The 25,186-nt window shown below is 38.0% G+C and overlaps 1 protein-coding gene across 3 annotated transcripts in view; it reads left to right on the top strand.

Annotated features, from left to right (window-relative positions):
* Positions 1 to 25,186, top strand: part of INTS4 (integrator complex subunit 4) — a 111,966-nt gene that overhangs the window by 24,534 nt on the left and 62,246 nt on the right. For 2 of the 3 annotated variants that reach the window (XM_055320452.1, XM_055320451.1), the window contains exons 4-6: positions 1,433 to 1,539; positions 22,165 to 22,350; positions 22,975 to 23,025. In XM_055320452.1, the coding sequence (XP_055176427.1) occupies positions 1,433 to 1,539; positions 22,165 to 22,350; positions 22,975 to 23,025 (344 nt within the window). Of the gene's footprint in view, positions 1 to 1,432; positions 1,540 to 22,011; positions 22,048 to 22,164; positions 22,351 to 22,974; positions 23,026 to 25,186 lie in introns of those variants that run through there. The other variant, XM_055320454.1, reaches the window with a different exon arrangement.

The raw sequence follows: 25,186 nt of genomic DNA, 5'->3' as shown, positions 1-25,186 counted from the left end.
TTACTCTTATATTTTTTTAAATTTTTTTTTAAATTTTTTATTTATTTATGATAGTCACACACACAGAGAGAGAGAGAGAGGCAGAGACATAGGCAGAGGGAGAAGCAGGCTCCATGCACCGGGAGCCCGACGTGGGATTCGATCCCGGGTCTCCAGGATCGCGCCCTGGGCCAAAGGCAGGCGCTAAACCCCTGCGCCACCCAGGGAATCCCTTTACTCTTATATTAATGAAGTTTTAGGAAAAAGTAATAAAAGATGTGTTCAATCTGTTATATTTAACTAGAAGTTTTACTAAGAGGTTATGTAACCAGTTTTTTGTTTTTGTTTTTTAAGATCTTATTTTTAAGTTATCTCTACAACCAACATGGGGTTTGAACTCACAATCCTGAGATCAAGGGTTGCATGCTCTACTGACCGAGCCAGCCAGGTGCCCTGCCAATGTTTTCTGAGCTTTAGTCTTTTTTTATGTTATACACACCATTTTTGACATACTTGTTTCGCCTGTGTACTATGGTTTACTTAATATTTTTCTTAAATGGACAGGTTTTTTTGTTTTTTTGTTTTAGTTAATTTAAAGAGACTGTCTTAATAATGGTAAAAGGAAATTAGTGTCCTATGAATAGATAGTAACTACACATTTTATTATGTAAGTTAAAATAGACACATAAGTTTTGTATAGCAGGTAATACTTCATGATTTGTAGGTGCTCCTTGGGGAGTGGGGTTGAGAATGGACTTGGGTGTGGGTGGAGGCCTTCTCGGGGGAAGTTACCCTGAGCAAAGGAGGGCATGAAATCATAAGTAATTAGAGAAAAGGGTGCTAGAGGAGACTTAAGAGATGAGACTAGAAATGCAGACAGAGCTAGACCTCTGGAGGGACTGGTATGTATGTATGTACGTATGTGTACGCCTTGCTAAGGAATTTGGATTTTATCTGGAAGACCATGAAAAGCCCTTGAGTTAGTTAATCTGGCACTGAACAATTCTGGAGTACTGTGACCAATCCTATGGAGGATTCAAAGTTCTATTTTTTAAATTTTTATTATTTTTTAAAGGTTTTATTTATGTGACAGAGAACACAAGCAGGGAGAGAGGCAGAAGGAGAGAGATGCAGAAGAGAAGAGAAGGAGGAGAGAGAGGGAGAAACAGACTCCCCACTGAGCAGGGAGCCTGATGTGGAGCTTCATCCCAGGACCCTGACATCATGACCTGAGCCAAAGTCAGCTGCTTAACTGACTGAGCTACCTAGGTGCCCCGGATTCAAAGTTTTAGACATGATCCCTTTAGGAACTTAGCTTTTGGTTGAGGGGAATCAAGGATCACGGAGAGGAACTTAGCTAACCAAAATTTACATTTTTTACCCAAGTAAATTTAGTTTCTCTGGTGATCTCCTTTTGAAATTCTGCAATCCAACTTTTCATCTTCCTTTCTAGAGTCTCATCAAGTCCTCGCTCAACTGTTGGACACCTTGCTTGCAATTGGCACTAAACTCCCAGAGAATCAAGCTATCCAGATACGATTAGTTGATGTAGCCTGCAAGGTAAGAGCATGTTGGTTAGATACAGGGTTGCATCTTTCTTACTAGTTTGCATTGCCTGAAGAGGTAATATGAGCTGTAAATTCTGCTTAGCTCCAATCCAAATCTGTAACTGAGAATTGGCAAGGACGCTTACTGGTTTTAAGAGCTGCCTTATCTTCTGTTTCTTGATGTTGGAATAGTTATAAAGCTGAGGAACTTGTTATAAAATGAACTTCCTCATCCTCCCAAAAGAAATGAAAATGACTATTGTAGCTGCCATGTATATTGTGCTTAATACATGTACTCTGTTTACTAGGGTAGTTTGTATCCAGCTTTTCATGTATTCTCTGTAGTCCTTTAGGTGAGTACTGTTATCCCTGTTGTACAAAAGTGGGCATTGAGGTTTAGGGAGTTTAACTTGCCCAAGCTTTCACAGAGCTAGGAAGTTGCAGAACCAGGGTATAAACTCTAGTGTCTCTGATTCCAAAGCCCATCTTTTTATTATGCTTTATTGCCTCAATAAACAGACCAACTACAAAGAAACAAGTGTTTGGGAAGATTTTTTTAGTTTTTTTCCCCCTTAACTATAAAATAAGTCTGTGTATATTACTTAGCCTTCTGATTTAATTTGCAGCTTTTAATTAGCCTCCTTGTGTATATAACAGCAGCTTCTAAACCATGTAGAATTTGTTTTACTTTTAATCTTTCTGATGAATTTTTTTTTGAGACTATAAGAAGACAAATGTGTTTGAATTGTGGAAGAGTATTGTATTTATGGAATTAGAAGACTATTTCTAAGCCCCAGGAAAAAGAATGTTTCATTTATCTTAATAAACAGCAACAACAACAAACAAACCAAAAAGACTTGGGCAAGTACAATATTAAAAGCCTAACCGGAAAAATAGGGATTATGTGTTTGAGAGATTAAGTATATCTCCATTGGAGAGAGTAACGTATCTGTGAGGTTATGCTTGTGAGAAAAGTGTTCAAAGTGGATTGTTCTGCTTGAGGTAGCAGTTTCTTCAGTTTGCTTTAAATAAACATTTTATTATAAAAATTATTATTCAAGATTATATTCAAGATTAAAGAAAGAACTACACTTCTAATTTACTCTCTAGAAGTGACCATTATTAACCTTTTGGTATATTGCTTTCTAATTTTTTTCTGTACATAGATTGTTTGCTATTTTAAAAAATATAGCTCTAATAATTTATATACAATTTTGCATTTTGCTTTTTCACTGACATTATAACAGAAGTATTTTTATACTGTAAATATTTTGTAGACGTTTTCAATGGATGCATGATATTTTGTTCAATAATTAAGCCACAGTTTGCCTAACCATTCTACTATTATTGGATATTTATATTGTAACCACTTTTTAAATTGTAAATAATACTGCAGTGATTATTGTTAGTCTAAAATATTTTCTGTATTTAGGTTTATTTCCTATATATAGTAGAATTACTAGTTGAAAGCATTTAAATTTTTTTTTTTTGCATTTAATTTTTTTTAAGGCTGTTCATACTTCTTGCCAAATTGGTTCCCAAAGTGTTCCAGTTTATAGGACCACCAGTAGTGTATGAGAATGCCTAATTTCACTGTATCCTTCTAGCATTGGATATTACTGATTTTTTGGTTCCCGTTCCCCTTCACCCATTTTGCCCATCCCACCAATGCTTCCCCAAACAGAACAAATGAGGTATAGGTCTGATTCTGCTTTTTGCTTGTTTGTTTACTTATTTATTTTAGATTTATTTTAGATTCCACGTGTAAGTGAAATCAGTTGGTATTTATTTGTCTTTCTCACTCTGACTTATTTCACTTAGGATAATACCCTCTAGGTTCATCCATGTTGTGGCAAATGGCATGTCTCATTCTTTTTTGTGGCTGCATAATATCCTTGCAGATATTATGTGTGTGTGTGTGCATGTGGCTGCACATATGTGTGTATGTACATGGCTGCACTTGTACACACACACACACACACACACACACACACACAAACACACTGTATCTCCCCTATCCACTCATCTGTCAACAGACAGGTTGCTTCCATATCTTGGCTATTGAAAACATTGCTGCAATAAACATAGTGAAGCATATATCTTTTCAAATTAGTGTTTTCATTTCCTTTGGGCAATATCCAGTAGTAGAATTACTAGATTATATGGTATTTCTATTTTTTAATTTTTTTTTTTTAATTTATGATAGTCACACACACACAGAGAGAGAGAGAGAGAGAGAGAGGCAGAGACACAGGCAGAGGGAGAAGTAGACTCCATGCACCGGGAGCCCGACGTGGGATTCGATCCTGGGTCTCCAGGATCGCGCCCCGGGCCAAAGGCAGGCGCCAAACCGCTGCGCCACCCAGGGATCCCTATTTTTTAATTTTTTAAGGAACCTCCATACTATTTTTACAGTGATTCTATCAATTTAAATTTCCATCAACAATGTATGATCCACATCCATGTCAACACTTAATTTCTTGTATTTTGGGTTTTAACCATTCCAACAGGTATAAGTGATATCTCATTGTGGCTTTCATGTGCCTTTCCCTGATGAGTAGTGATGTTGAGCTTCTTTTTCATGCATTTTTTGGGCATCTGTATGTCTCTTTTGGAAAAAATGTCTGTTCATGTCCTCTGCCATTTTTTAACTGGATTGTTTTTTGGTGTTGAAATGTAGAAGCCCCTAATATATTTTGGATATTAACTCCTTTTTGATATATCATTTTCAAATATCTTCTCCCATTTAGAAGGTTGCCATTTTGTTTGATGGTTTCTTTTGCCGCTCAAAAGCTTTTTATTTTGATGTAATCCTACTAGTTTATTTTTTGCTTTTGTTTCCCTTACTTTAAGAGACCTTTCTGAAAAATTGTTGATATGGCCCATGTCAGAGAAATTGTTGCCTATGTTCTCTTTTAGAATTTTTGTTGTTTCAGGTCTCATTTAGGTCTTTAATTCATTTTGAGTTTATTTTTATGTATGGTGTTAGAAACTGGTCCAGTTTCATTCTCTTGCATGTAGCTGTCCAGTCATCCCAACGTCATTCATTACTGTCTTTTTCCTGTAATGTATTCTACAATATATCCATATTACCCAAAGTGATCTACAGATTTGATGCCATCCCTGTCAGAATACAAACAGCATTTTACACAGAACAAATAATACTAACATTTGTTTGGAACCACAAAAAACCCTGAATAGCGAAAATAATCTTAAGAAAGAAAAAACAATGCTGGAGGTATCACAATTTCAGATTTCAAGATATACTGCAAAGCTGTAATAATCAAAATTGTGGTACTGGCACAAAAATAGACACTTAGATCAATGGAACAGATTAGAAAGTCCAGGGATACCTGAGTGGCTTAGCAGTTGAGCATCTGCCTTTGGCTCAGGGCGTGATACCAGATCCGGGATCAAGTCCCACATCAGGCTCCCTGCATGGAACCTGCTTCTCCCTTTGCCTATGTCTCTGCTTTTCTCTCTCCGTGTCTCTCAAATAAATAAAATCTTAAAAAAAAAAAAATTAGAAAGCCCAGAAATAAACCCACAATTATATATGGAATGACAAAGGAGGCATGAATATTAGTATTTTAAAGCAGAAGATAAACCTGTTAATCTGGTAGGAGGAAAATGTTTTTCTTTAAATTTCTTTTTCATTCTTTAATAATTATTTTAAAAATTTCCATTTTTAAAGATTACTAGTGAGGCTTCATAGTTGTTTTTCATTTCTGTTTCCTCTCTTCAGAATAAACTCATGTTTTTTGCTATTTTTTAAGTGGGGTTTTTGTATGTTTTCTTCACCATTTGTAGAGGCTCAAAATGGAGTAAAAATTTGAACCACTTGAAAATGGTAAATCTATCAAAAATTTTGCAGACTCAAGTAAATAAAGAGTATGATACATAGCTATGGTTAGTATTTATATTGCCTAATGGCATTTTGTCTGTGATTTTTGTCATGAATGTGCTTTAAAATAAGATTCACAGAGTAGCATTCACTTTTTTTCTCTTTTTTTTAAAATTCATTAGAGACACAGAGAGAGGCAGAGACATAGGGCAAGGGAGAAGCAGGCTCCCTGCAGGGGAGCCTGATGTGGAACTTCATCCTAGGACCCCTGGGATCATGACCTGAAACAAGACAGATGGTCAACCACTGAGTCAACCACATACCCCACATTCACCTTTTTGATAGAAATAATACAAAGTATGTTCTCCAACCACAATGGAATTAAATTAGAATTCAGTAACAGAAAGAAATTTTGTAAATCTCTAAATATGTGGAAATTAAACAGTATACTCCCATATCACCACCAGGTCAAAGAATAAATCAAAAGAGAAATTAAAACATACTTGGAGATGAATGAAAATACAATATAGAAAACTGATGGCTTGTAGCTAATGCATGCTTTGAGGGAAATTTGTGGCTCTAAGTGCCTATGGTAAAAGTCAAAAGATCCCAAATCAGTAACCTAACCTTCCTTCTTAAGACACTAGGAAAAGAAGAGTACACTAAATATAAAGCATGCAGATAGAGGGAAATGAGAAATATTAGAGTGGAAATTAATGAGAGAGGAATAGAAAAACAATAGAAAAAAATCAGTGAAACTAAAAGCTTGTTCTTTGAAAAGATCAGATTGACAAACCTTTAGTTACATAAGAGCAAGAAAGAAAGAGAAGATTCAAATTGCTAGAATTAGAAGAGAGAGTATGTTAATAGCAATGTGGTAGAAATAAAAAAGATTATCAAAGGATACTATGAATAATCGTAGGTTAATAGAGTTCTAGATGGGTGAAATGGACAAATTTCTTCAAAGAGACAGACTACCAAAACTAACTCAATAAGAAGTAGACAGTCTGAGTAGACCTATTATAAATAAATTAAATTAGTCATGAAAAAACAGAAACCTACTGACAAAAGTTCACACTCAGATGGCTTCATATCAAACATTTAAATAGGAACTCCAGTTTTTCATTTCCCCCCAAAATTGAAGAGTGAACACTTCCCAACACATTCTATGAGGTTAGTATGAGTGTAATACCAAAACCAAACAAAGACCTCACACGAGAAGGAAACTGTAGGGCAGCCCTGGTGGCGCAGCGGTTTAGCACTGCCCGCAGCCCAGGGCATGATCTGGAGACCCAGGATCGAGTCCCACGTTGGGCTCTCTGCATGGAGCCTGCTTCTCCCTCTGCCTGTGTCTCTGCCTCTCTCTCTCTCTGCATCTCTATGAATAAATAAATAAAATCTTTAAAAAAAAAAAAAAGAAGGAAACTCTAGACCAATGTGTTTTGTGAATATAGATGTAAAAATCCTTAACAAAATGCTAGCAAAAGCGAGGCTCAGCGGTTGAGCATCTGCCTTTGGGTCAGGGCATGATCCCGGAGTTCCGGGATCGAGTCCTGCATCAGGCTCTCTGCATGGAGCTTGCTTCTCCCTCTGCCTGTGTCTCTGCTTATCTCTCTGTGTCTCTCATGAATAAATAAAATCTTTAAAAAAAGATACAAAAAAACACCGAAAAAAAACCTCCAAATGCTAGCAAATCAAATTCAGCTATTTGTAAATAGAATTACACACCATGACCAAGTGGGATTTATTCCAGGAATGCAAGTTGGTTCAACATCTGAAAATAAATTAAAAAAAGAATAAAGGACAAACTCCATGACCATCTCAAAATAGATTTAGAAAAAGCATTTGACAGATCCAATTAATTTCATTTTAAGGTGGTACAATGGTTTAGTGCCGCCTGCAGCCCAGGGTGTGATCCTGGAGACCTGGGATCGCGTCCCACGTATGGCTCCCTGCTTCTGCCTGTCTCTGCCTCTCTCTCTCTCATGAATAAATAAATAAAATCTTTAAAAAAACACACACACAAAAACACTTTAGGGGTGCTGGGTGGTTCAGTGGGTTGAGCATCTGTCTTTAGCTCAGGTTATGATCCCAAGTCCTGGGATCCAGCACCACATCAGGCTCCTGCTCAGTGAGGAGCCTGCTTCTCCCTCTACCTCTGCTGCTCCCCCTGCTTGTGCTTGCTTTTTTTCTCTTTGTCAAATAAATAAATGAAATCTTTAGAAAAACAGTTTAAGGGGTGCCTAGGTGGCTCAGTCAGTTAAGCATCTGTCTTTGGCTTAGGTTATGAGCCCAGAGTCCCAGGTTTGACCCTGCATCGGGCTCCCTGCTCCATGAGAAATCTGCTTTTCCCTCTCCATCTGCTCCTCCCCCTGTTCAGGCACTCTCTCTCATTCACTCACTCTTTCAAATAAACAAAATCTTTTTTTAAAAAACCACTTAAGGGGATCCTTGGGTGGCTCAGTGGTTTAGCTCCTGCCCTCAGCCCCGGAGCATGATCCTGGAGTCCCGGGATCAAGTCCCACATGCAGACTCCCTGCATGGGGCTTGCTTTTACCTCTCGCTGTGTCTCTGCCTCTCTCTGTATTTCATGAGTAAATAAATAAAATCTTAAAAAACAAACAAACAAACAAACTTAAACCTGGGAGTAGAACAGAACTTCAGCCTGATAAAGGGCATCTATGAAAAACTGACAGCCAACATACTAATAGTGAAAGATTGGATGTTTTCCTCACGGAAGATCAGGAACAAACCAGCTATGTTCTTGTGTCATTGTACTAGAGGTTCTAGCCAGGGCACTTAGGCAAGAAAAAGACATAAAAGGCATCCATCCTGGAAAGGAAGAAGTAAAACTATCCCTGTTTGCTTGACCTTATATATAAAAAATCCTAAGGAATCTGTTAAAAAACTATTAGAAGTAATAAAGTTTGGCAAGGTTGCAGGATACAATATCAGTGTTCAAAAAATTAGTTGTATTTTTATATATTTGCAGTGAGCCATATGAAAATGAAATTAAGAAAACAGTCCATTTAATAGCATCAAAACTAATAAAATACAAAAAAACCCAAACCCTAATAAAATACTAAGAAATTTAACAAAAGAAGTATAAAACTTGTACTTGAAAATTATATGGATTTTTAAAGGGAACCAAAAGAGCCATAATCACCTTGGAAAAAGAACAACACAGTAACAGGTCCACTAGCAGATTTCAGAACTTACTCCTAAACACCAATAGATAGATGTAAAGATCAATGAAATAAATTGAGAACCCAAAATTAATCCCATGTGTCTCTGGTCAACTGATTTTTGAAAGGGTATCAATACCATTCAATGGAGAAAGGATAGACTGCTCCACATGTGGTGCTTGTACAACTGGATATCCATCTGCAAAAGAATAAATTTGGAAACTTAACTAATACCATATGTAAAAATTAACTCAAAATGTATCAAAGACCTAAATATGTCAGCTAAAACTATAAACCTCTTAGAAAGAAAACATAGTTATCGATTTTCATGACCATGAATTTGGCAATGGAATTTAGATAGGACGAAAGCACAAGTAACAAAAAAAATAAATTGGATTTCATCAAAATTGAAGAGTTGTGATTAGACGGACATTATCAAGAAAGTAAAGAGAGTCCACAGAACGGGAAGAAATATTTGCAAATCATATGTCTAATGTCTAGACTGTATAAAGACCTTGTACAACCTAACAAAAAATAATACCAAAAAATGGGCAAAAGATCTTAATAGACATTTCTTCAAAGAAGATATACAAGTAGCCTGTAAACACAAAATAACGCTCAACATCTTCAGTCATTAGGGAAATACAAATCAAAACCACAGTGAGATGCAATTTCACACCTTTCAGATGGTTATACTAAAAAAGGCTTAACCAGGGATGCCTGGGTGGCTCAGTGGTAGAGCATCTGCCTTTGGCCCAGGGTGTGATCCCAGAGCCCCAGGATTGAGTCCCACATCAGGCTCCCTGCATGGGGTCTGCTTCTCTCTCTTCCTGTGTCTCTGCCTCTCTGTCTCTGGTCTCTCATGAATAAATATATAAATCTTAAAAAAAGGGATCCCTGGGTGGCGCAGCGGTTTAGCGCCTGCCTTTGGCCCAGGGCGTGATCGAATGGGATCGAATCCCATGTCAGGCTCCTGGTGCATGGAGCCTGCTTCTCCCTCTGCCTGTGTCTCTGCCTCTCTCTCACTGTGTGCCTATCATAAATAAATAAAAATTAAAAAAAAAATCTTAAAAAAAAATAAAAAAGGCTTAGTGAAAGATTGGATGTTTTGGTAAGATGTGGTATTATTAGAGCTCTCCTCCATTTCTGGTAGAAATGTAAAATGCCTCAGCTGCTTTGGAAAACAGTTGAGCAGTTCCTCAAAAAATAAAGATAGGCTTACTATATGACCCAGCAATTCCACTCATAGGTATCTATCAAGAAAACTGAAGCATACTTACACAAAATTTGTACATAAATGTTTATAGCAGCAATATTCATAATACTCAAAAGGTGGAAACAACCCAAATGACTTTCTCAACAACTGATGAGTGGATAAACAGAATACAATGGAATATTCTTTGACCATAAAAAGGAACAAAATACTGATAAACACTACACCTGGATGAATCTCAAAAACATGTTGAGTTACAAAAAATGTACATATATGATTCTGTCTATATGAAATTTCTGTAACAGATAAATCTAACAGAAAATTGATTAATAGGTATTTAGGGCCAGTATAGATAGAGGGATACGTGGTTGGTAGCAAGAGGGCATCTCTTTGAAATGATGAATATGTTGGAAAATTAACTGTGGTGATTGTGCCACATACATAAATATGCCAAAGACCATTTGGATTGTATACATTAACTGGTTGAATTGCATGGTATGTGAGTTATATTTCAGTAAAGCTGTTATTATAAAGAATTCACCCCTTAAATTTGAATTGTGGTGACTCTTTCAACATTTGTATTGTTTCTTTGGCTGTTGAGAATAATGCTGCTGTGAATAATTGTTTACATGTTTTGGTTGGAAGTATGTTTTCAGTTCTCTTGGGTATTTATCCTAGGAATAAAATTTTAGGGCCATGTAAGCCTATATTTAACTTTTTCTTAAATTAAAAAAAATTGTAAAATACACATGAACCTTTTTGGGGTTTAAATTTGAATAAATTTTTTTAAATTTAAAAAATAAGCATAACATAAAATTTACCATTGTAGTCATTAAAGGTACAGTTCAGTGGCATTAAATATATTCTCTTACACTACCATCACCATCATTCATTCACCTATCTCTTCACTTTGCAAAACTGAAACTTTATGAGTAAAACAGTAACTTACCATTCTCCCCTCACCTGCAGTCCCTAGCAAGATTAGATGCTGGCACCTTTCAGTGAGAAAGAGAATTGTGGGAAAGCATTGGGTTGGGACAAAATCCAAACACTCCAGCAATTTTAAACTTACCCCTCAAATTATAAAAACAATGTAGGGTCAACTGGGTGCTTTAGTGGGTTGAGTGACTGGCTCTTGATTTCAGCTGAGGTCTTGATACCAGGTTGAGAGTTCAGGCGCTGAATTGGGCTCCATGCTGGGTGTGAAGCCTACTTAAAAAAAAAAAAAAAAAGAGGGCAGCCCTGGTGGCGCAGCGGTTTAGCGCCGCCTGCAGCCCAGGGCGTGATCCTGGAGACCCTGGATCGAGTCCCACGTGAGGGCTCTCTGTATGATGCCTGTTTCTCCCTCTGCCTGTGTCTCTGCCTCTCTCTGTCTCTATGAATAAATAAATAAAATCTTAAAAAAAAAAAAAGAAAAAAAATAGAATTTCCAAATTTCTTCCTGTTTGACTAATAGTAAACATTTTCCCACATTTGCTTTATCATTATCGCTCTGTACACATGTATTATTTTTTCCTGAACCATGTAACAGTACATTGCAGTCATAATGCCCTTTTCCACTAAAGTAATACTTAAATACTACAGTGTATTTCTGAAGAAGGACACAATTTTGGGGTACTTGGGTGGCTCAGTTAAGCATCCAACTCTTGATTTCAGTTCAGGTTATGATCTTAGGGTTGTGAAATTGGGGCCCATGTGCGACTCCGTGCTGGGTGTGGAACCCGCTTAAGATTCTCTCTCTTCCTGCCCCATTCCTCCTGCCCCTGCACTCACACAAATTCTCTCTTAAATAAATAAATACATCTTAAAAAAAAAAGATATCATTTCTATAAACACAATGCAATCCTGAAAATCAGGAAATTTACCTTGATACAATACTAGTACTAATCTCAAGCTTTATGCAAATTCTACTGATTGTGCTAGTATTATTGTTTATATAAACTTTTCTGGTTCAGGATCACAGAATGCATTTAGTTTTCATCCCTCTTGTCTTCTTTAATTTGGAAAGATCTCTCAGCTTATCTTTTTTGTCTTTCATGACCTTGACATTTTTTAAGAATATAGACCATTTTTTTTAAGATTTTATTTATTTATTCATGAGACACACACACACACACACACACACACACACACACACACAGAGAGAGAGAGAGAGAGAGAGGCACAGACACAGGCAGAGGGAGAAGCAGGCTCCATGCAGGGAGCCCGATGCGGGACTCGATCCCGGGTCTCCAGGATCAGGCCCTGGGCTGAAGGCAGTGCTCAACCGCTGAGCCACGTGGGCTGCCCTAGACCATTTGTTATAGAATGTCTTTTAATCTGTATTTCCTGTTTAGATTTAGATTATGTATTTTGGCAGGAATACCACATAAATAATATTTGTCCTCAGTTTATCATACTATGAGGCATAGATGAGGTGTGACTCACTGATGCTGTTAGCTTTGATACTTGGTTAAGGTGATGATTACCAGTTTTGCTGTAAAGTTAAAATTTTTCCTATGATTAATAAGTGATTTGTGGGAGATACTTTGAGATTATATAGATATCCTCTTCCCCATCAAATTTTTACTCACTATTTTAGCAACTATTAATTAACTTTACTGGATCAGTTGTTACTCTGGTCTTTGCAATATCATAATTTTTAAACTCTTATTCCATATTAGCTGACATCCTACTGTAAATAAAGTTCTCTCTCCCTTCCTTCTTTTCCATCTGTCTCTATCATTTTATTCAATATATTATAATCTATTCCTATCATTTTTTTTTTGAAGTTCAAATTGTTCCTTTAAATGTCTTTCAAATACAGGGTATGAATCTGCCATATTTTTAGTTTCACAGTAGGAAGAAAGTCATGCCTTCAAGTACTCTTAACTCTTCAAGGTTTGTCTCATTTTATCCTGTCAGCAGTCCTTTGAGATACACTGTACAGTTAATCCTCATTTGAGAGATGAAAAGATTTGGTTCACAGATTTGGCTAGGAAATTAATATTCTTTTCATATATAGCATCTGTACAACTGAAGCCAGAGATCTTCTGTTTTCCTTCCTATGAAGATTTTTCTGGGAGAACAAATATTCTTGTCATTTTTTGCATAATGCTTTCTTAGAGCCTAGTTTTAATCCTTGTCTGTTTCTACCTTTTAGTCCAGTCTCTGCTTTTTTCCTGTTCTTTTAGTTCTGTGGCATAAGTATAGTAAAACTCTTAAAAGGCAGCAGATAGAACAATATAGCATTTTTACATTTATAAAATTGTACTCAGATATTATGTATGGTTTGTTAGGAGAGCGTATCTTAAAATCATTTGCATACAAAGTACACTGAATTTTTGTGCCTAAAAACAATCCATATTGAAACTGAATGAGTCATTATGTTATTTTTGTCTTGTTTAAGGAACTTCATTCTCAGATTTTCTTGATATACTTAACCACTGACTTTTTTTCCCTCTAGCAATTGTTTTAAACTGGTTGGTTTAGCTTATTTTTGACATGGATTGCTCTTATTATTGGCGATGTGGTTTGCTTACTCACTCCACTAATATAAAAATGATGTCATTTTAATGGCCTGGGTGTAACACCGAAATAGGATCATCTGCCGAGCAGACGCACTAGGCAGCTATTAGTGATGATGGCATGATGCAAGAAGTGACCTGTATGGGAGGGAAATCATAGAACTGTAATTGCTGTCCTGAGGGTGTGATGTAGACTTCCGCCGTCTTTTGGGCTAACATTCAGTGTGCAGTAATAGGCTGGCTATATAGCAGTGTTGCCTGGTTACCGTAATAGGAACTGGAAGGTTTCAGTTTGTTGTTTGAAAATCAAAGTATTTTTTTTTTTAATTTTTTTTATGATAGGCACACAGTGAGAGAGAGAGAGAGGCAGAGACACAGGCAGAGGGAGAAGCAGGCTCCATGCACCGGGAGCCCGACATGAGACTCGATCCTGGGTCTCCAGGATCACGCCCTGGGCCAAAGGCAGGCGCTAAACCGCTGCGCCACCCAGGGATCCCCAAAGTATTTGTAACAGTGGAAGCAATCTTCAGGGGCTGGTGGTTCAGTCAACAGTTTAGTTAGGAGAAATAATGTTTTTATACTAAAATAGTTCGTTAAAAAAATCCTGCTCTATTAACTGACAGTCATTGTCAGATTCATATTTGAAAGTTTCTCATAATTTCTCAGTTTCTCTGTCTTAGTTTGATTGATAATTTTGAGCTTTAACTCTATATAAGGCATTGTGAGGACATGAGTATATGTTTTCACATTTTTGCAGCCTAAATAACTTGGAGGCAAAAATTAACTCTGATCTAAAATGTTTGAGTGAACCATTTTTACAGTAAGAGGTTCTGCTTCTGAGTGTCCCACCCTCAGCACAGTGGCTTTCTCCCAAGGTTTCCTTTGTTCTCTTCTCCAAGTAAGCCTGCCTGCCCACCCCATATCCACATAGGATGTCGCTTCTCACCAAGTTTATGTTCCTGCTTAATTTAGCAATCTTCTCTTGGAGCATTCTGCTATGAGCCATTGATAGGTGCTTACTACCTTTCATGACGGATTGCCCTGTTGTTAGACAGCCATCACTAGAAGTTCATGCTTCTGTGTTCTAGATAGCAGGCCTTTTTCATCCAGGTGCCCACTCTTACCTCTGACTCTTCTCCATTTTCTCTTTTTTTGCCATCACTTGCTCTTCTTTTCCTTACCTGTTCTCCTTCTCTTAAGTAGCTTTTTTTTTTCTTTTTTAAGTACCTGCTAAGTGCTAGGCACTATGCTAGGCACTTACACTTATGGAATGTCTGTTATGTCCCAGACATCAGCTAATTTTACATAGCTTACATAGCTTCTTTTTTTGGGGGGGTGGGGGTGGAGATAGAGCAAGAGTGCAGGAGCCAGCAGGCTCCACATAGGCTAGATCCCCTAGATCCCACAACCCTGAGATCATGACCTGAGCTGAAATCAAGATTTGGATTCTTAACCAACTAAGCCACCCAGGCACCCCAATATAGTAATTCTTTTTTTTTTTTCTTTTTAAGATTTTAAAGTTTATTTGACAGAGAGAGAGAGCGCGCATAAGCAGGGGGAGCGGCAGGGAGAGGGAGAAGCAGGCTCTCCTCCTAGCAAGGGCTCCTATGCAGGACTCGATCCTAGATCCCTGGAATCATGACCTGAGTGGCGACTTAACCAACTGAACCACCCAAGTGGCCCCACCCCAATACAATGATTCTTAAATGAATTCATTTAGTATACTCACCACAGAACTTCATGGTAGAGGATATTATTCCTATTTTTTACAAAGTAAGGATTTCTGAAAACTTGTGGGGTTTGGTACAGATCACCTAGATACTATGTGGCAGGGCCAGCAATTAAACCCAGGTCTGTCTGACTTCAGTCCCTGCTCATTCAGCTATGCTACTTTGCCTCTCAGACAAGAGATGAAACAATTTTTGGAATCCACTTTGTCTGAAAAGTTTCCCACACTTTCTGGAGGCATTCTCTGAACCTGTTTAGGTGTGGTTCTGTTATTTCTGCCTCTTTCTTTATATGTTCCTAAAAATACACTTATAGATAATATAATTTTTTTTTAAGATTCCATTTATTTTTTTTAAAGATTTATTTATTTGAGAGAGAGAGTGCACATGTGCAGGCACATGGGGGAGCAGGGCAGAGGGAGAGAATCTTTAAGTAGACTCTCTGCTGATAGGGGAGCCCGATTTGGGGCTGGATCCCACCACCATGAGATTGTGATCTGAGCCCATACCAAGAGTTGGATGTTTAACTACCTGAGCCACTCAGGTACCCCAAGATTTTGTGGGACTTGTACTTACAACCCCAAGTTCAAGAGTCATATGCTCTACTGACTGAGCCAGCCAGGTACCCATATTTTTCTAATGTTTATGAAACAGTATGGTTATTTTATTTTTTCTTGAGAATATTTAAACTGTTAAATTTTTTTTAAGTCTCAAACTTTCAGAAAGGTTGCAAGTATGGTAATAGAGAACTTTCTTTTCTTGTGAATTATTTTAGAATAAGTTGCTAACATAGTACCTCATAACTCTTGAATACTTCATTGTGTATTTTCTTCTTTTTTTTTAAATTTACTTATTTGAGAGAGAGAGAGAGGGAGAGAGAGAGAAGCAGGAACCAGGGGGAGGGGCAGAGAGAGAGGGAGAAGCAGACTCCCTGCTGAGCAGGGAGCCCAATGTGGGGCACAATCTTTGTGCTCCAGGATCATGACATGAGCTGAAGGCATATATATGCTTGACTGAGCCACCCAGGTATCCCTGTTTTCTATAAACAAAGATATTTTCTAACATAACTTCAATATGACCATCAAAATCAGGACAGCATATACTACCATTTGATCCTCAGACCTCACTCAGATTTCACTATTTGTTCCAGTCATGTCTGTTATTGGTAAAGGATCTGGTTCAGAACCACATACTGCATTTTAGTCATGTCTCATTAGTGTTCAATCTGGAGTAATTCCTCAGTCATTACTTGATTCTATGACATTGACATTTTCAAAAATTATAGGATAGGTGGTTTATAGAACCCTTTCTGAATTTGGATTTGTCTGATATTTTCTCATAATTAGATTTAAGTTACCACTTTGGCAAGAGTATTACAGATGTGGGTGCCTGGGTGGCTCAGTTGGTTAAACATCTATCTTTGGCTTATGTCATGATCCTAGGGTGTGGGATCGAGTCCCTTAGGCTCCCTGCTCAGCAGGGAGTCTACTTCTCCCTCTGCCCCTACACCTGCCCCTGTGCTTATGCTCTCTCTCAAATAAATAAAATCTTAAAAAAAACATAGATGGGGATGCTCTTATTGCATCCTGTTAGGCGCCACACCATTTTGATTTGTCGCATTACTAATGATGTTCATGTAGATCACTTGGTTAAGATAGTTTCTGTTACATTTCTTCACTGTAAAGTTACTCTTTCCTTTTGAAACCAGTAAGTGTTTTGCGGGGTAGCTCTTTGAGACTATGTAAATATTCTGTCATCAAACTTTCAATTAGTTTATATCAGTTACAGATTCCTTGTTTATTCAGTAGATCATAGTCTGTTTCTGTAATATATATATTTTTAAGATTTATTTATTCATGAGAGACACACAGGGAGAGAGGCAGAGACACAGGCAGAGGGAGAAGCAGGCTCCATGCAAGGAGCCCGAAGTGGGACTCGATCCCGGGTCTCCAGGATCACACCCTGGGCTGAAAGGCGGTGCTAAACCGCTGAGCCACCCAGGCCGCCCTGTTTCTGTAATTATTTACCCTGATGTTCCAACTTCCGGATTTGAAAAATAAAAAAAGCCCCACAAATTTCCTGAATTGGCCAAATACGAGCCCCTTTAAGCTGACTTCTGTGTTCTTTTCATTTCTCTCTATTATTTTTGGAATACTTCCTTCTTTTCTAGCACAGTAAAATAATCCAGGCTCATCTTGTACTTTCTCTACTCCAGCTCTAGAATCAGCTATAATATATTTACTTATCTTTTTAAAAAAATTTATTTATTTATGAGAGGCAAGGAGAGAGAGAGCGAGCAGCAGAGACACAGGCAGAGAGAGGCAGGCTCCTTGCAGGAGCTTGACATGGGCCTTGATCCCGGGGACCCTAGGATCACATCCTGGGCCAAAGGCAGGTACTCAACCGCTGAGCCACCCAGGCGTCCCTATATTTATTTATTTGATACATCTTCCTGTTTGTTCAGTTGTGTGTGTGTGTGTGTGTGTGTGTGTGTATTATTTATATAGTCTTGGTTAGCCTAGTTAGCTCATCACAAGAATTGGTTATTAATTTAGTGTCAGTTTGTTTATCATGCAGTAATTAGAAACCAGAGTGATTCTTCATATTGGGAGACTAGTGATATTTGGGAGTATCAGTATAAATATATTTGAGGAAAACAAGTATTATGGAGCTTTTTAAGTATTTAAGGTGCAAATGTCCAACTCTGAACATAGTGAGCAAAGTTTTCAAAATCATGAAGTTACTTATTTATGCAGCTGAGTAGGGAAATGAGCTCTGGACTCAGTGGGTGTCAGGAATGTTTAGTATCAGCTCTTCCGCTAAATTATCTGTGTATTTTTAGATATATAATTTAATCTTTATTGTTCTGTAAGATAGGGGAGAGAAATGGGTGATTATTCAGGGTACTACCAAAGACTGTTGTGATTTCAAATCCGTGATTTCATTTATAAATAGAAAAGCCTGGAAATTTTGAACTTGAAGGGAATATTAAAGACACTTGTTTTGTATTGATATTTGTATATGCAGTTATCTTGTAATGAAATCATATGTATACTTTATCTGTGACCATCTACTTTTCTTACTATTTTAGATTATGGTAAAAATAGCTAATAGTCATGCTTGTAGTGTATCAAGTTGTTGGTTGTTTTTTTTTTTTTTTTTTTTTTTTTTTTTTTACATTTGTATCCCTATTTGAGCCTTAAGATAACTGGGTAAGTTAGCTGAAGTGGCTATTATTATTTCTTTAGAGATGAGGAACTGAGTCTCTGAGAGGTGACTTGACGCCTTTTTTTTTTTTTTAATTTAATTTATTTTTTAGTGAGAGAGCATGCACATGAGTGGGGAAGAAAGGCAGAGGGAGAGGGAGAAGCAGACTCCCCACTGAGCAGGGCGCCTGAGATCATGACTCAAGTCAAAGGCAGATGCTTAACTGACTGAGTCACCCAGGTGCCCCGGTGACTTGACTCTTGACTGATTTACACATATCATGAGTCAGAGTTGAAATTTGAAGCTGGATATTTGTGTGTGTGTGTGTGTGTGTATACATGTGATAACATATACATATATGATATATATGTATATACACATATATATATCACACTATATTATGGAACATTGCAGATTTGCTATTATTTCCAGTTTTGAGTGTACATTTGATAATATTTTATACTTTGCAGTCTTTTTCATACATTTACTCCTCTTTTTGTTGTTGTCTACTCCAGTATTTTTTTTATTTTGCTCTAGTATTTTAAAGCAATTTGCTGACATCATGCTATTTAAATCATAAATACTTCAGTATATATCTATAACTGATCATTTAAAAAATATAGCCATAATGGAGTTATTAACAATTACTCTTTATCAGCTCATATCTGTTCCTATTAAAATTTCTTTAGTTGCATCACTAGTCATATCTTTTTATAATTGGTTTCTTTTGGATTAGCATCCAAAAAGACCTGTATATTGCATTTGTATGGTCTCTTTTTTTTTTTAAAGATTTATTTATTTATGATAGACAGAGAGAGAGAGAGAGAGAGAGGCAGAGACACAGGAGGAGGGGAGAAGCAGGCTCCATGCCGGGAGCCCGACACGGGACTCGATCCCGGGACTCCAGGATCGCGCCCTGGGCCAAAGGCAGGCGCCAAACCACTGAGCCACCCAGGGATCCCCTGTATGGTCTCTTAAATTTCTTTTAGTCAGTAATAGTGCTCCTTCTTGTTTTTGTTTTTTCTTTTTTAAAATTTTATTATTTATCTATTTACTCATGAGAGACACAGAGAGAGAGACAGACATAGGCAGAGAGAGAAAGACCCTGAGATCATGACCCAAGCTGAAGACAGATGCTCAACCATTAAGCCACCAGGCATCCCTGTTTTTTCTTTAAATGCCATAAATTTATTGAAGAAACCGGGTCATTGGTCTTATAGAATGTTCTACATTCTGGACTTCTTTGATTGCTTTCTTTTGGTGTAATGTCAGTGTTGACAGTGGGGAAATGTCCTACTTACTGTTTTTTTTTTTTTGTCCTTTTGAAATGGACTCCATTAGTTCTTGATATCCTCCTTGCTTTCTGGTGCAAGGTGTCCCAGGCTCTTACATATTTCTTGCCCTAGTCCTGAAACTAGCCATTTCTCTAAAGAGATCTATGAACCCAGGTTTTAAAATTTCAAGTCCTGGGGCGCCTGGGTGGCTCAGTCATTAAGCGGCTGCCTTCAGCTCGGGTCATGATCCCACAGTCCTGGGATCTAGCCTAGCATTAGGCTCCCACTCAGTGGGGAGTCTGCTTCTCTCTCTCCCTCTGCCACTCCCTCTACTTGCTCTCTCTCTCTCTCTCTGCCAAATAAATAAAATCTTTAAAAAAAATAAACTTCAAGTCCCATTCACTTTTCTCTATATCATTGTTTTTGAAACAGCATTGTAGTCCACTGGTGGGTAATGCTATCAGTTTTATGGGCCATGGTTAGTATTTTTTTAAGGATTTTATTTTTAAGTAATCTTTATGTGCAATGTGGGGCTTGAACTTAACAATCCTGAGATCAAGAGTTGCCTGCTTTACTGATTGAACCATCATAATTAGTATTTTTTGAAAATCAAAATAGAATTAAAATACCAGAGTATATCATAAGGTATAAGGGTATATAATGTTTTGTTAAACTTTCTGTGTATATATTTCTATGTGAATATTATGCTGCAATATAATGGATATTTCTTACAGTGGGTCTAGGAAGTTTAAAAGTCAGAGTTCCATGCCATATTATCATGTACTGTACAACTTCATTTCTCAAAGTATTTTTAGTTCCTATTACTGTATTATGCAAATAGCTTATTTCAGTAGCATTGGACTAGGTATAGCAAAAGATAACTGATATTTTAGTTTAAAATACTGGTGAGAAGAGCTAACATGAAAAGATTGACAGTACTTAAGTGTTGACAAGGATATGGTACAACTAGAACACTGTGCATCACTGGTGGAAGTGTAGATTAGTTAAATTAGTACAACTGCTTTGGAAAACTGTTTGCTATTTGGAATGCCTTCTTAAGCTGAACGTATATACAAGTCCTGTGACTCAGTAATTCCACCCCTAAGTTTATATCCAACAGAAAGCACATTCAAGCTACCACAGTCATGGTGGCATTATTAAGAATAACCAAAAACTGGAAAAAAAACAAGTATCTGGGCAGCCCTGGTGGTGCAGCGGTTTGGCGCCGCCTGCAGACTGGGGTGTGATCCTGGAGACCTGCGATCGAGTCCCACATTGGGCTCCCTGCATGGAGCCTGCTTCTCTCTCTGCCTGTGTCTCTGCCTCTCTCTCTGTGTGTGTCTATGAATAAGTAAATAAAATCTTAAAAAAAAAAAAAACAAATAGCTACCAACAGTGGGTTGTGGTATATTCACAAATGGAATAGTATATAGTAATGGAAGTGAATGAACCATTGCTATATGGATGGGTCGTACAAATAAAATATTAAGCAAGAGAGGCCAGATATTATTTGATTTTACCAAGTATAGAAACAGGCAAAATCTATGTGTTATAAGTCAAGATAGTGGCTATTTTTGATGGTGGTGGAGTAGTTAGTGGGAAGGGGGACCAGGAGGGTTTGTTGGGGTGCTGGTCATATTCTATTTCTTTATCTGGGTGCTTGTTTTATGTTTGTATTCCTTTTGTGAAAATTCATTGAGCTGTACACTTAAGGTTTTTGCATTTTTCTATATGAATATTAAATGTTTTAAAAATTGAGGGCACCTGGGTGGTTCTGCCGATTAAGCGTCTGCCTTAGCTCAGGCCTGGAGTCCTGCGATCCAGCCCCATATCAGGCTCCCTGCTCTGTGGAGATCTTCGTTCTCCTTCTCCCTCTGCCTGCCCCTCACCCTGCTTGTGCTCTCTCTCATTCTCTCTGTCACGTAAATAAATAAAATCTTTTTTAAAAAAGGTTTAAAACTTTATAATTTTTTTGTTTTTAGATTTGCTAGATTATAAAATTCAATTTAAGGGTCATTTTGGGATGCCTGGGTGGCTCAGTGGTCGAGCGTCTGCCTTTGACTCAGGGCATGATCTCAGAGTCCCTGGATCGAGTCCCATATCAGGCTCCCCATAGGGAGCCTGCTTCTCCCTCTGCCTATGTCTCTGCCTCTCTCTCTGTGTCTCTCATGAATGGATGAATAAAAATCTTTTTAAAAAAGGGGAGGGTCATTTTTAAAGTACCTTCTCTTAATAAGGCAAAGGGCTAGCTGTTGGGAATGTGGTGATAAACAAGTGGGGATCTTATTTTTTTTAAGGATTTGTGTTTTTTTTTTTTTTAATTTTTATTTATTTATGATAGTCACAGAGAGAGAGAGAGAGAGAGAGAGAGAGAGGCAGAGACACAGGCAGAGGGAGAAGCAGGCTCCATGCACCGGGAGCCCGACGTGGGATTCGATCCCGGGTCTCCAGGATCGCACCCTGGGCCAAAGGCAGGTGCTAAACCGCTGCGCCACCCAGGGATCCCCTAAGGATTCGTGTTTTGGAAGACACATGGTCAAGTAACATGATCCTAGAGAGACTATGGTAAGAATGTGGTGTTTGAAGTCATTCCTAAATTGATACAATGCTTTTGCTTCTGATTTTTAATTTAATTTAAGCTATCTTAATCATGTCCTTTTGTTCTCTCCTTCCTTTTTATAGCACCTCACAGATACCTCTCATGGTGTAAGAAATAAGTGCCTGCAATTACTTGGCAATCTTGGCTCTTTGGAGAAAAGTGTCACAAAAGATGGAGAAGGCCTAGCTGTCAGAGATGTCCAGAAGATTATAGGGGATTACTTCAGTGACCAAGACCCACGTGTCAGAACAGCAGCTATAAAAGCCATGGTAAGCATGATAATGGAAACTAAATGGTGACAGTTTTTATTTGTTTCACTCATTATTTTAAGTCCATGGCCAATGTTAGCTTGGATGCTTTCTAAACTACTCCAGGATATACCTTATGCATGTTTTGAGGAATGTGATTAATGGCATCACAGAACTCAAAGGCACACATTCTTTGTATAGCAGGTTTGCTTTTCTTTGGGCCTCTGTGGTTGCTTTTACCCATATTTCTGAAACATGGAGGGTACAACTTACACCTGTTTTATTTATTTACTATTATTATTTTTTTACACCTGTTTTAATACCAAGTCACATCCCTCCTCCAAGTCCCTGGAAGGGGAGGTGCTTTTTAGGAGGAAGTGGTGTTAACCATTTCTTCTTCAGCCTTCTTATCATTATTGAATATTTTTCTAGTATCTCCTGGGATAGTTGGATTAGATTTATTAAATCTCCTAGTGTTTCTATTAAGAAATCTTTGACCAGATTTCTTATTTATATAGCACTAATTTTGGGTAATGGGAACTGGTAATTTGATATAATGAGGGAGAATATATGAGATTGGGGGGAGATACTGGAAATGTTGATCTTTTTTTCTCCAAATACTTAAACTATATTTTTATTATCTAGTTGCAGCTTCATGAAAGAGGACTGAAATTACACCAAGCAATTTATAATCAGGTACTTTAAATGAGTATGATCTGGAAGGGGAGGAGTGATAATGAAACTGGGAGAGTAGTGTACTAGTTGTCAGAATTTGAACACATAGAGCAGCAACTGGCAGCATTAATTGGGATGAATGTGAAGTTGTGTCCAATATGTATGTTTTAATAAGAGGGTAGAGGATATATAATTGAATAACACTAATATATGTAAAAAGAACTTTTAAAAGGATTTAGGTAGCTCAGTATGAATACACAAAGAGGAATATAGTGTTCAGAATAAGGAAAGTGGTGGTCTCACTGCTCTCTGGTTGAGCCAAACATGAAGTCAGTTCTGGGCTCCATGCTTGACATACTAGAGTATTTCTGGAGGAGAATTACAAGTCCATGGGATCATATGAAAAAATATTTATAATAGTTGGTAAAGAAAGGGACAAAGAAGTTGTAGTATCCCTAGGAGAAATTGATTGGCTGCCTAAAGAAAAGGCGTTACAAGGCGGTATTTCTCTTGTAGAATAATTGAATGCCTCTAGGGACAAGCAGTCTAAATCTATGTCAGAAACCTTTTTTTTTTTTTTTTAAGATTTTATTTATTTATTCATGAGAGATGCAGAGACACAGGCAGAGGGAGAAGCAGGCTCCATGCAGGGAACCCGACATGGGACTTGATCCCGGGTCTCCAGGATCACACCCTAGGCCAAAGGCAGTGCTAAACTCTGAGCCACCCGGGCTGCCCAGACACCAGATTTTGTACCACTAGTGGTTTTATCTTTCAGAGGTAGATAGCAGTTAAACCCCTGTGACTGGTGTTTAAGCCAAGTTTATTCTTTTACAAAATGAAATAGAATGGTTATGTTGGTGTGACCAGCACCTTCTCTCCCTATAGGAAGACTCTGTGGGAAGCCAAATAATTAAAGGAAACTTAGAGAGTAAGGACTCAGAAGTTAGGGGGATCCCTGGGTGGCTCAGCGGTTTAGCACTTGCCTTTGGCCCAGGGCGTGATCCTGGAGTCACGGGATTGAGTCCCACATTGGACTTCCTGCGTGGAGCCTGCTTTTCCCTCAGCCTGTGTCTCTGCCTTTCTCTTTCTTTCTCTCTCTGTCTCTCTCTCTCTCTGTGTCTCTCATGAATAAATAAATAAAATCTTAAAAAGGACTCATAAGTTAGATGATTTAGATATTTAATGGCATAAGACCATGCCAGTTAACTAGGCAAACAATGACAAGGGCCTCAAGGGAGTGAGGATTGACTATTGGAGTATTTGAGATATAAAGTTGAATTACATACTATACCAGTTTGGGTTATGTGAGTTTGAAGAGCTGACAGGACACCTGTGAGGAAAATTCCAGGCTGTAGGTAGTTGTGACGGTCTGGAGCTCAGAAGAATTCAGAGCTGGAGGTGGGTAATTGAAGCCATCACCATCTAGGGGGCATGTAGGTACCTAGGAAGAGTAAGAAGATTTGAAAGAGACCAAGCATGGAAGCCATGGGTAATGTCCAATGTTTAAGAGGTAAACAGAAGAGAGTTGCTGAGGAGCAGCCAGATGGAGGAGGAAAAATATATTCAAGGGATCCCTGGGTGGCGCAGCAGTTTAGCGCCTGCCTTTGGCCCAGGGTGCGATCCTGGAGACCTGGGATTGAATCCCACGTCAGGCTCCTGGTGCATGGAGCCTGCTTCTCCCTCTGCCTGTGTCTCTGCCTCTCTCTCTCTGTGTGACTATCATAAATAAAAAATTAAAAAAAAAATAAAAAATATATTCAAGAAAAGGCAGGAGAGAGTTCTCATAGTTGACAATGTCAAGTATGCTAAAAAGTCAGCTGGAGTAGTACTGAAATCTACCCATTGGACTTAGCAACAAGGCAGCTATTAGTGAGTTTGAAGAGAACAATATTAGTAAGAGTCTATTAGGGTCAATTGAGGTGAGGCAGTTCAACAGTGATTACTGACTATACTTTAAAGAAGCTTGGCTAGGGGCACCTGGCTGGCTCAGTCAGAGGAGCATGTGAATCTTGACCTTGGGGTTGTGGGTTTAAGCCCCACATTAGGTGTAGAGATTAAATAAATAAGTAAACTTTAAAAAAAAAAAACTTGGCTATAATAGGTTGGCAGGATGGAAGACTGTAGAAAGGGTCAGGCTTAAGGGAGAGCTTTTTGTATTTTAAAGATAGCTGCTACCTAT

The sequence above is a fragment of the Nyctereutes procyonoides genome, unplaced genomic scaffold (genome assembly GCF_905146905.1).
Source record: "Nyctereutes procyonoides isolate TBG_1078 unplaced genomic scaffold, NYPRO_anot_genome, whole genome shotgun sequence".
Lineage (NCBI taxonomy): Eukaryota > Metazoa > Chordata > Mammalia > Carnivora > Canidae > Nyctereutes > Nyctereutes procyonoides.
Note: the sequence above shows the minus strand (reverse complement) of the source record. Positions and strands in the feature narration are given on the sequence as shown.